General features: G+C 40.4%; 1 protein-coding gene across 1 annotated transcript in view; it reads right to left on the bottom strand.

Moving 5' to 3' along the window:
- The window catches only part of slc7a8a (solute carrier family 7 member 8a), a 29,746-nt gene extending 17,260 nt beyond the window's left edge, over positions 1-12,486 (bottom strand). Inside the window, exons 1-3 of the mRNA XM_022200769.2 lie at positions 11,748-12,486; positions 11,359-11,628; positions 2,340-2,544 (exon numbers count right to left, since the gene is read on the bottom strand). Coding sequence (XP_022056461.1) covers positions 2,340-2,544; positions 11,359-11,488 — 335 coding nt within the window. The 5' untranslated portion in view covers positions 11,489-11,628; positions 11,748-12,486. The remainder of the gene's footprint in view (positions 1-2,339; positions 2,545-11,358; positions 11,629-11,747) is intronic.
- Positions 12,487-12,711: the final 225 nt, after the last annotated feature.

Genomic DNA, 12,711 nt, shown 5'->3' with positions numbered 1-12,711 from the left:
TAATGGTGTTGGAAGGCTAATTGATGATTAGAAAACCCTTGTGAAATTATGCTAGCACATGAATAAAAGTGTAAGTTTTCGGGGAAAACATGAAATTGCTTGATTGACCCTAAACTTTTAAACAGTAGTGTATATCCTGTGAGAACAAGCTAAATATAGTTGCTTAATGCAACCTCTTGCATCTACATCGTTTATATTATAGGTGTAACACAAGCCTCATCAGTCTGATCCAACAAAGACTCTTTGTACTTGATACTCTATAATTGTTTGATTGTACAATTTTTACGAGCTCGCCTTCGTCCAGCTGCGACAAGGCGATGTAAGCATTTCCGCCGCTAAAGTTACTGGAGTATAAGCACATACAACTTCGCCTACATCCACACCACATGGGACAAAAGGAGCCGCACAACCAAAACAAACACCCCTTGAATGCAGTTTATTTGTGCTCGACGGAGGGCACAGGGAAACAGTGTGGCCCCAATGCTTCAAACTGAGCATCTGAAACCACGAAGTACAAGAATCCCTGGTGGTCAGCGCTCATTGATGTGTATTGATAGTTACTGTACAAAGAGAGAAAAACAATCATTGGCTGTTTTGTCTGGTTGAATTCCTCTCCCAGAATGCCCCGATAATATGCATCCTTTTGATAGATGAAAAAACAATGGTCACACTGTGTGAGATCTACGCTAACAAACAATATGTTTCAGTAGGAAATTAACTTTGCGTGGTTCCAAGCTTCTACTGTGAGCACCGTTACCTTAAAGCTAACCTTATATGGATGAATGGAAAGGGGCTGTGGGCTCAAAGTCAATTCATAACGGCTTGATAAAGGTGGGGAAACCCCACAGAACTGTAACACTTGTAACATTTGTATTCTGAGTCACTCTGAATCTACTAGATACATATTTAAGTCTGCTCGTTTCATGTCTCATAACCGTCTGAACCAGAAGCGTTTAGGTATTTTTTATTTGCTCCTGACACATTTTTAGTCACTGTGAGCTCATATCTTAGTGTCATTTACAGTCGTGCACCTCCACAGAAACAGCACAACCACACTAAAAGTAAGGAGAACTCAAAAAGAGAGCTCTGCAAGTATAGACAAGCTACTTGACTAGGACTGTTTCTATTTTTTTCAGTTCTACAAAGATATTCACCATGCTGAATGTATTTTCAGACAAGTCGCAAACAACTTGCTCTTCTGTAAACTGTTTTGAATCATTCTGCATCTTTTTTTTGTATTTTTTTTTGGACCTACTGTGTTTATTACCACACTAAGTACAGCCTGCAGCTTACCTGAAATTAATTTTGGTCATGTCACTGTTGCTTCCACCTGAATCACTCAAGGCTTTTCAGTGGCAGTGACGTGTGCAAGATTTTAACTTTTTACAGAATCTCTTTCGGGCAGATGGGGTTTTTTCGTGAATTTTGAATGACGCATAGAATAAAGTAATTTAAGTACATGTCACAGCTTAAAACTTCATTTTTTTTCCTGATTAAAGTACATGACACACATGATGGGTTTGAGATGTGTCTGAAAGTTTAAATTCTGCAGAATTTTTGTGTTTTTACCATTTGTGGCTCTGATAAATGGTGTAATTTTACACATTTTAAGAAAAAAAAGAAAGCCCACCAACACGTTTTGTTATGCAGAGGGTTAACTGCATGCAACTCCTGTACTTGACTTTAACTAAAGGCCCCCTGCTTTGGATCAATATGTCTGAGCTACATCGGCTGGCTCATCCGGCGGGATAAAGAGAGGAATCTAGACATGTCGGTATGCTCACCTAAATCCTTGTCAAATTAGCTTTAATCATGTGGGGAGGGCCCTTCTTCTCCAAAACTGGGTCATATACTTAATAAACAATACTTTTGAGGGTCGACTAGGGGGTCTGTTAGACCTCACTGACCTGAGAGTAAAAAAAAGTGTTTTGCAAAGAAAAGAGCTTAAAGATACATAAACCCCCCATTTGAGTTTGGATGCCTCATAATAGCTTTTGTTATTGTGGAATCTGTCATTCGTTAACAAATTGATGCCTCATTTGTGTCATTTTTATGTCCTTTTAAGCAACTTCAAGCTCTTTTAGGTGGGACTCAAAAGCATCCTGTTTTGCACGAACAGTTTTGCACTGACGAGAAACCAAGACAGTGAAATGTGAAGAACATCTAATCCAGAAACCACAAGCCTACTGTGGTTTGTTTTCTTCTTTCTGCTCTTTTTTGGAAAGCACCTCTTTCTATTGTAACACCCCAGTTGCCTCAGGTGTAGCGTGCTTACTGACTCAAACAACGCCTTCAGCGGTTTCATCCAAATGTTCCTGATTGCTCATCTGTTCGCTCACCCAGCCAGACCGCCAAAAATGTCCTTGACGTAGGAGTAGTCTCCTCCTGACTTGGGGATGGTGACGCCCAGCTCAGCGTAGCACAGCGCTCCGATGGCGGTGATGATGCCCGTGATGATCCAGACGATCAGGGCCAAGCCCACAGAGCTGGCGTTCTCCATCACTCCTTTCGGACTGACGAAGATACCTGAGCCGATGATGTTACCTGGAGGAGAAGGAGATAGGGAGAGAAGAGGTTGAGTTCACATATCAACATCAGTTTAGTTGTCATGGGAACAAGAATCAGTTGTAGTGCTGTTTGTAGAGCTGTTCAATGGATGATGCTTAAAGGCACCAGCTTATCTCAGCTTTGGCTTGTTTTTTAACCCTTTGATGTGCCGTGCAGTTTTGGAGATCCCCATTTTCCATTGGTTTTGGGTCATTTTTGACCCTTGTTGGGCATCAAAGGGTTGAGAGAAAACCTGGTTTGCAGGTGTTTAACAGGCATTGAGGCAAAATTTTGGACACTAGAAGCATATTAAGAAACAAAATTTAGAATGTGTTCTGGTGGATTGGACCAATAATGTGCCCACTACAAATTTAGAAATCAATATTTGTTTTATCTTTGCTAGATTTGGAAATATCATGTCAGATGCTTGTCATGTTTAAAGCCTGTTTTCGTCATGTTATTACTCTGCCAAGGAACGGCAGAGTTATGTGGAGATCATTGTACGTTTGTTTGTCTTTTTGTCTGTTAGCAACATTGTTCAAAAATGGACGAAAGAAGTTTTCAGAGAAGATCAGAAATGACACAAGGAACGACTGATTAGATTTTGACAGTGATGTGGCTTATAGTCTGTATCCATGATTTCTTAAAGGTTTGTGTCGTTACAAGATAGTGGCACGGTGTCACTGTAACTATGACAACAAGTGAACACTACATCAGAAATGACACAAGGAACAATTGATTAAATATTGGGGGTGTTTCCAAGTTCATCAATTCCCTCCACCCGCTACATATTTAGGTCTCACGAGTCGGTATCCGTACATAACGTACACATACATAACACATGCCTGTGCTCAGCACAAGGTCATTTTGTTTGTGGGTACATCATATTCTATGGTTCTGTGATTCAAGATTCTAGCCTACAGAAGTCATACGGCTGAGCAGCCTTGGTGGAGTTCTGCTTTTCTTGAGTGCTTTTCTTGTTGACGATGCTTCTAACCTAACCTCACTGCACCTCTATATCCGATTAACTTGACTCTTACTTAGGTCACACACAAACAAGCTAGATTATGTGCTTCTGCAGTTTCCTGATGCCAGATCCAGTCAGAGAGCACAGTTTTAGTGAAGGTCTCAGTGCAAGTATAAACCTGAAAACCTCACTGTAGTGACAAGACTCTGCAGAGTCTTCCAACAGCAATAATAGAAACAGTTACAGAAATGACAAACGATGTGTTATTTAGCATTCACCATAAACCTGCCGACTGATTTTCATATGGCAGGGAAAGAAATGAGCAAACAGTTGTCTGAAGAAGTGTGGAAAAGCATCAAAATGATTCACTTTAATCTATTTCTAGGATATAAACTGCTTTTATTAAAAGCTTGATTTGTAGTGAGAAATAGAAAGCCTGCAAACATATGATCTTTTGAGTTTATCATTGTATGTATGTGCTCCACAAACTGGTTTTTGTGCTTCACCCTGAGCCTCATGATACAATGTGTTTTAAAAAAACCACACTAGCTATTCACCCTCTAAACCTGACAGCGGGGTTGAAAGGCACATTGTGTTTTTGAAAAATCCCCAAAGTGACACCATTTATGTGGGCCAGAAACACTAAAATAGAATGAATCATTGGAATTTTCCAGTGTGCAGTTTCACTGAAAAAATATTATAATCTAAACTAAAAAAACTCATGATATTTAATAAAAATAATAATAAAGTTAGTTTCATTTGAAAATTCACCAAAAATAACAGCTTTGCACCACAAACAAAAAAAGAAAAAGAAAAAATTCTGTGCGTCTCAGTGAAAGTGAGAAGCTATGTTTGACTCAGCTGCAACCAACAGTCATGTGACCAAAATTCTGGGATTTTCAATTGAATTACAGGCAGTGTGGCATCAAAACTCATGAAAAATGCAAATAACAAAGCATCTGTAGTATGTAGAGCTTCTATTTTTTTTTATATTGCAGTGAAAAGTGAGCCCTGATTGGGTAAAACTATGACAAGAGCCAAAAAAAATGCCCAGAAACTACTTGGGGTTCAGAGGATTAATTAGAAAATCTATTAAAAGGGCTAACTGATATCATTATTCACTTGTAGCTAGTTCCTGTGTGACTTCCTTGAATAACATTGTGGGCAGACGAAGTGAACAGGAAATAAAGAATGAGGTCATGAGTAAAAAAAAAAAAGTGCGACAGTGAAAAAAATAGAGCACAAGTAGAGTTTCAGCAGTGAAGAAGCCAAAAATCCACCAGGCAAAGCGGGAACCTGTAATATGCTGACTTAGCAGAGTTATGAGGAGATGGAGCTCGACAGAGAACAGGGTCAACGAGTCCAACGGGGGAGGAGGCGTGAGAGGGAGGATGCAGAGGGGGGAGAGTAATGTTCTGACATATTCAATGAGCATCACAGTGCCAGGCGGTTTACACAGGAGATGAAAGATGGAGGGGACATGAAAGAAGTCGCCCTCCTGTGATAAGGCCGAGGTCGGAGGTCAGGAGGCTCCAATCGAGTTCAGCTCACTGGGTTGGACCCAATAAAACAACATCAGGGTCAAAGGGTGGAGGTTTTGAACCATAGAAGACTGGATGATAGGCTGAGTGTCCTTTTACAGTACAAAAGTCAAAGGTGTGAATGATACTGCTGCATTCTGCTTAGAGATATGGGTGTGTGTGGATCCTTTGTAGTCAGGAGAAGTTTAGTGTTTCATTCACTATTCGTCCAGCTGGGTGGCAGCAGAGTAGTGGTCACTTACATGTTAGACTGTTTAACACTCGTGTTGTTTTAAAGTTTGAAAATGTGGGAAAAAAAACAACTTCTGATGTTCATATTTTCAACATTTTTGGCAAATTTATGAACATTTTTTGGTGGAAAAAAAGAAATGTTAAAAATGTCTCTTAAAAACATTGACAACAAAAATCAACCAAAATCCAGCGAAATTCGCTGGATTTTGGTTGATTTTTGTTGTCAGTGTTCTTAAGAAAACATTAGAAGTTTTACTGATATATATGTAATCATTTTGGATATTTTTAATCATTTTTTGGAAGATTTTTTACTCATTTTTTGAAAATATTTGCAAGAATTTTCTTGCCAAATTTGGGAGATTTTTTAAAATAAACATTTCAAGTGAAACTTTTAAGGAATTATTGGAATTTTCTTCCTGAAGGTTTTGCAAATTTTCAGAAATTTGGGGAATTATTTTGCTATATTTTTGGATTTTTTTCAGACAAGGAAGCGATTTTTTTGGTGCCCGTAAATGAAGCCAACAGGAGGGTTAACAGGTGCAAATCTTTGGTCTTTCTGCATGGAGTTTGCATGTTCTCCCTGTGCATGCGTGGGTTTTCTACAGGTACTCTGGCTTCCTTCTCGGTCCAAAACCATGCTCAGGTCAACTGGTAACGTTAAATTGCCCGTAGGTGTGAATGCGAGTGTGATTTTTTTGTGTCTATATGTAGCCCTGTGATAAGCTGGTGACCTGTCAGCTGGTATGGACTCCAGCCCGTCACGACCCTAACGAGGATTAAGCGGTAACTAGATGATGGATGGATGGAAATCTTTGGTCACATGGATGATTTTGGTGCATTTAATAAGCTTGCAAAATTAATGTTTTGGTGATCTTGTGCTATCAGGCAGACAAATCAGGCAATTTGAAGGCGCCATCGGGGGGGCTTTAGGGCCTTTGCTAACTGTTTTCTGACATTTTTGCAACTAAACCGGTTGTTCTTTAGCTGGTGGAATCAAGGGGTCAAGTTCTGTGGCTGTTTTTCTTGCTTGTAAAACACTAAGTTGTTTAACTTTATCAGGCCTGCATGCATCATTATTAAAGGTAAAATCAACAGACTGAGCAATAAGGGAAAAATCTGTCCATTTTTGTACATTCAAATCCGTAACGCTGCTCTCTTAAAACTGTCACTCTTCCAAACATACCGCATCTCCTTCCTCAGGTCTGTTTAATCTTTACATAAGCCGACAGGTGCTTCACTGAAAACATGCAAATCTGTTCACCTTTAACGGACTCCACATGCATCATGTGCTACTGCTGAGGACATACATATGTTTATGCAACTCCAGTTGCAGGGAAAAGGTAACAGAAGGCAAATGAGCCTCCTCTCCTCTGATTACACTGACATGTTTACGACATGAGTGGTATTCAGGGCAGGACCTTTGACATCTGGGAGAGAGAAAAGCAGCCGTGTGCTGACACAGCATTAACTTTCTAGTAAAGTCACTGATAGACTTTTGCAAGTTTGCTAAAGAGGCAGTTAGAGGTGATGCGCTGGTTCTGGATGGTTTTAATGAGTTTATGTTTATGTAAAAGAGAGCTTTTATGGAGGCAATCATGTTGTGTAGTCCTGTCATGTGCATCGTTGCACGGGAGCGTGCCAGACTGCTGACTAGTGTGGAATCTTCAGGTTTCCTGTTCTTGCAGTCACTTTTACATCCCTTTGTCTCAAATCAGGCCAAGGGAGAACGTGATTATTTTACCTTAATAGGTCGAACTGCTTCTCTTCTGAACAAAACCTAAGACAAAGAGCATTAAATTCAAGAAGGAAGTGTCAAACCTCTTGGAGTATCAAACATCAGCTCTATCCACCTAAATTTCCTCTTTTTGCAAATCTCAGCGTGGCTCTTCTACCACAGGATATTTTTATATCCTCTATTGTTGCTGGATTGTTGTTTCACAAAGGAAGAGGCTTGGTTTCAGACCTGCTCTCTGAGCACATTTCTCTTCCTCTTGGACTTTGACGTTTGCTGACAGCTACAGGCCAAACTCAACTTTACAAGATTAAATTTTATGGTTTCAAACAGCTGCTTGGTTCTTTTGGCATAGCATCTTATCTGAAATAATTCACTCATGAGTCGATGATCATGTGTCCGTTTCACACAGATTGAGTGACATATTTTGAGTTGTCTATCTAACTTGTGTATTAGTGTGGCTGTTAACAATTCTTTTCATTATGAATTCATCTACTCTCATGAATCTGTTCATATTAGGTCTCCTAAGGCATAGAAAATAGTGAGAAATGCCAGTTACAATTAACTTAAGTCCACGTGTATGTTTTTGAATGTCAATTTAAAGCATTGGCAAAAAGAAAAATGGCAAATCCTCCACATTAAGAAGATAAAACTGGTTTCAAATGAACTGTTTCAGCTCTACTATTTCCATTTCTATATGCTAAACAGCGGTTAAATATATGCTCATGAGTGTGGGAATGACAGGTTATTTGCACATTTGAACATTTTGACTGAGAATATTCGCTGCAAAACTGAATAATTTTACCATTGAAGCACTAAATTAAACATTTATATGGAGACACATTATGTAGATGCATTTTGTGAAGCTAAAGAAACCACCAAGCTCTCATTGTTTATCTTAAGCGGCGCTAAGAGAAGGAACAAATGAAATGAACTTGTTGTTTTGGCCTCTCTGTGACACATGGCTAAATGCCACCACTCCAACAAACACCACTGACAGCAGCCGCACACTATAAATATTAACAAGCATGTGTGTCTTTGTGCAGCATTATGATATAACCCTAATCAGCCTTTGTAAAGCCCTGGAAGATTAGTTCTTGCATTTCCTCCCAGATTTAAATCGCTGTTCAAACAGCCACCAACCTGAGGCAACCTGCTGCTTGGCCCCGAGCCACAGCCTCAGACTCTGCAGCTCCTGTGTGCTTGTGCACATGCATGTGATTTATAACTACACTGGAGCAATTTATGAGACAGCACCTACATTAATGATTAGATTAGTGATGAGAAGACAGCAGGAAGAAATCAAGACAGTCATCATTTCTGCCAGTTAGAGATTTAGGATCTGCAGCGTAACCTAGTTTGAAAAGACAAGCAGCTGCTGCCATAGGAACAAACTAAGCTCAATGTTTAATTAAGACCAGATTCATGCTGCTATTTTTTTTTACAAAACAGATAGATTGGTGTGCAGCTCAGACACGGCTAAGCCGGGGAGCTAATAAAACAGCATTATCAGGGTGGGGCCTTCGTCCAAGTGGCCAAAAGTTCACTTCTAATCCCAATTCATGGCTTTGCATGTTTCTGGATTAATGTGTGTGTGAGCGATAAATGCCTGTTCTGTACAATAGGCCATAAAACCGTTTGATGTCCTTGTGTGCTCAGCCCTTTTCATGGAAAACCCAGCGGGGCATGTTCACCACCAAAGGATCAGACGAGTCACCTGAGTCCACGTCTCTCTCGCACATGACAATGTGAGCAGAACGAGCATGAATGAGTTACTTGGTCAAGGACGAGAGCCGTGGCCAAGAAGAACAGGCTGTGACTGGTGCCGAGGCCTGCGGACTCTGGACGGCTGTAAAAACCCCCTAAGGTGCCATGAACGGCTCCACAGTGCCAACACGCTTCTTAACAGGCGGTAGATAAATGGAGAGCAATAAATTATATCATTTAGTTATCTAAATGTTGCTGAAGATGCGATTAAGGGCGGGGCTGGTGGGAAATGATGTTGGCAACATGCACAGAGATCTCCTGCTTGTATTCTGATTTTAACCCTCCTGTTGTCTACATTTATGGGCACCAAAAAAATGTTTCCTTGTCTGAAAAAAATCCAAAAACTCTGCAAAAAAATTCCCCAAATTTATAAAAATTTGCAAAATCTTCAGGAAGAAAATTCCAATAATTCCTTAAAGGTTTCCCTTAATATTTTTATTTAAAAAAAAATACCCCAAATTTGGCAAGAAAATGCATGTAAATAATTTCAAAAAATGAGTAAAAATCTTCAAAAAAATAAGTAAAAATATGTAAAGTGATTACATATTTATCAGTAAAACTTCTAATATTTTCTTAAGAACATTTTCTTTTTAACGTTTCTTTTTTCCACCAAAAATTTTTCAAAAATTTCCCTAAAATGTTGAAAATGTGGACATCAGAAGTTTCACTGTGAATTTTTTTCCCCACATTTTCAAACTTTAAAATTTAAAAATGAGAAAAGTAAATATTTTCAAAAAAATTTTTTTCTTTTGAAAAAACTCTTAAAAAAATCTTAAGTGATTCCACATATTTTAGTAAAAGCTCTAATATTTTCTTTAAGAACATTCAGAAAAAAATCAACCAAAATCCAGCGAATTTCGCTGAATTTTGGTTGATTTTTTTCCGAATGTTCTTAAAGAAACATTTTTTCAACATTTCTTTTTTTTGCACCAAAAATTGTTCAAAAAATTTCCCCTAAATGTTGAAAATGTGGAAATTTAAACTGTGAAAATATTTTTTTTCTCACATTTTCAAACTTTATAATGGGTCAATTTGACCCACAGAACGACAGGAGGGTTAACGAGGCTTTGGCATCTTCTCAAAACATTATTCTATCAATAAACTGTGCATAAATTTAACGTGAAGTCAGTTTGCTTTGAACCTTCTGCGGTGCTGCCTGGTTACAGCAGAGCAGATTCATTCTTGCGCACCGCTAAGGATTTAAGGAGCAGCTTGCACACTGAGAAACTGTCATTTCAATGCAAAGGTCGCTCTTCATCTTCCCCTCTCGTCTTCCTTTCTCTCAGAGAGCAAACCTCCTGGGAGTCCCCATGTGGACACACAGTCCCTCTCACCCTCTCTACTCTCTCTCCTCCCGTTACCGTGGAAACACATGAATGAATGAGTCATGGTCTCCCTTCTCCTCATCCCATCAAGGTCAACAAGAAGACCACACACTCCGGACAAGACAACCGGAGCAACGTCTCGATTTAGTATCGATCGAAGCGTCGTCTGAAGGCGTTATCTCTTGTTCATCATCTGCAGCGAATGAAAATGTAGCCTCTCTACAGCTCTGCTACTGCATCTGAGTCACCTACACCCATTACTAAGATCAAATGTTTAATCTCCATTACTTCTGCCAGAAACCAGATCAATACAGGAATGGATTAGGACAAAGTTTAAGTGACGGTTTTCTGGCAGCTGCTTTGATTTTGAAAGAAAATCAATGTGGAACAGGCAGAAATATCCTTCAAACACTGGCTCCTACATTTCCCACAATGCAAATCAATCTGAAGGCCGATCACATCTCCTTCTCTGCCTGCATAAAGCTTCTTCCAGAAATCAAAGAACTGTTTGCAGAGGAGGATGAGTAGTAATGATTCTTCAGAGTGAGTCAGCTGAACGTCACAGTCAGTCACCTTTAAAGCTGTTTTGTTTTCACTAAAAGTCAGCACAATCTGTTCTCATTTAAGCTACATTCAGGAGTAATTGCAAGAGCAGCAGGCCAATTTGTGAATGCCCACATGTGGACTTTTACTGCCTGTGTCCACGTCAGTCATGGGAGCTACAGACTGTTATGAATGGACCAATCAGATGAGCCTGAGACGTGAATGAAGGTGACACAGTCTTCATTACAGAGAAATGATGAAAGCTTCACTGATTAACAACTGCAGGGTGTTGGGGGCAGACAGGCTGAGAGGGATCAGAGTTTCTGTTACAACGACATCTGTGTGGAAGCCCTCTGAGGCTGTCATCATGTGTGTTTGATTGAATCTGGAGGTTTAATCCCAAATTGCTCACACAGATGCCTTAAACGATACAGAGAGTGAAATCAAGTGTCTCGGCTGTTTTAGAGACAGTTGGCACAGGTATTATCTATAAAAATCCTTATCTTGGACTCACACATTTCATCATAAACTTTATGTTCTTCTGCGTGGTGGAATCTGATCCCAATGCAGCTGTTATGTCTAGCTCACCGGAACACAGGTGAGCCAGTTGGTCATTTTCTCTCATTTGCTTTCTTCATAAAGGCACTGCAGGCAAAATGCAGCCAAACAGAAGGGGGGTTTAATTACTAGCAAGTATGTACTTACCAACTATAATACCGCAGGCGCTCACAAGTCCGATTTCTTTCTTGAGCGCAACTCCACCTCCTCCGGACTCCTTGTCTCCATCCTTGGCAGAACCCGCCGTGCTGCTCCGTTGTCTCGGACCGTCCGTCATGTTGATGGCTGGGATTTGCTTTTTTTGCCTTTTATTTCTCTATTTGCTTCTTTTTCCACCTCACAGCACCTTGTCTCGCCTTGAGCGCACACGTCTTCTTTGTGCGTAAAATCACGTTCGGTGAAACGTACCGCGCTTATCTGGGGAGGAAAGTTGTTGCGCCGTCAGCAACTTGGGACGAAGGATGTGATAAAAAATTTTTTTTTTTAAATCCACAAAAGAAATACAGCAAGAAGAAGAAGAAGACAAAATGAGAAACCTTTTTGGTGTAGTTTTCCCTGACGGCGGCTGTAAGGTTTCTCCAGCGCAGCAGCCAAACTCTCTCTTAGGGCGCACAGGTGGTGCTAGAGGTCACAGTTAGAAAGGCACATTAAGACCGCGTTACATCCCGGTGACAGTCCGGAAAAGCAGTCCAAAAACACAAATTAAAAAATAGGCTCTTCTGATGCAGCAAAGCTCTTAAAAACAACAAAAGATCTCTCGTGGTTTCCTTGTTCCAGGTGTGAGCTGAAGAGGCAAAAGCATCCTCTTTACGCGCAACCCAAAAAATTAAAAAAAAAGCTGATCTGGTAGCGGATAAAACGCACAGAAAAGTCTTCTAAGTCGCTCAGATCTGTTTCATAAACATCAGACCTGTGTAAAGCTTAAACAGGAGAGGTAGCGTTTGAGTAAATATACATGTTCTCCTTCATATGATTTCACTAGCGCCGCCCTTCTTTCTGCTTCCCACCCACCTACTCCCCGACACTGAGCTTGTTTGTCCTCCTTCAGCCTCTCCGGGACCCTCCCATATCTCTTTCCCCCCACGCTCCTCTCTCTCTTCAACCATCAGCTGTTCCTGCTGCTGCACAGTCTGTACACCTTCCACACACACGCACAAAAACAACTCAGCTCCTGGCTGGAAAAAGAGGGCACGTTACGGCACAACCCCCAGACACTGTTCACCACATCCTGCACACACACTCACCCATTCACGCTCATTATTCAAGATGCAGAGGAGGGCTAAATTTAGCGCCCTTCACTGAGACGTCACACACCTCTTTCTGCGTGCTGCAGGACTGACTGTGTTTGCAGTAGAGGATCCAGACCCTGCTCACTGTGCTGTCAGAAAGCAGAGAGTTTATTTCCTGATCACACAAACACAAACTCCACCCTCTGAAGAGTGCAAATATATGTTGTGAAAAATGAGAAGTCATTTCCGCATAATGATATGCATGATGCAA

The sequence above is a fragment of the Acanthochromis polyacanthus genome, chromosome 23 (assembly GCF_021347895.1).
Source record: "Acanthochromis polyacanthus isolate Apoly-LR-REF ecotype Palm Island chromosome 23, KAUST_Apoly_ChrSc, whole genome shotgun sequence".
NCBI classification, from domain to species: Eukaryota; Metazoa; Chordata; class Actinopteri; family Pomacentridae; genus Acanthochromis; species Acanthochromis polyacanthus.
The sequence above is the reverse complement of the archived record's forward strand: the minus strand, read 5'-3'. Positions and strand labels throughout refer to the sequence as shown.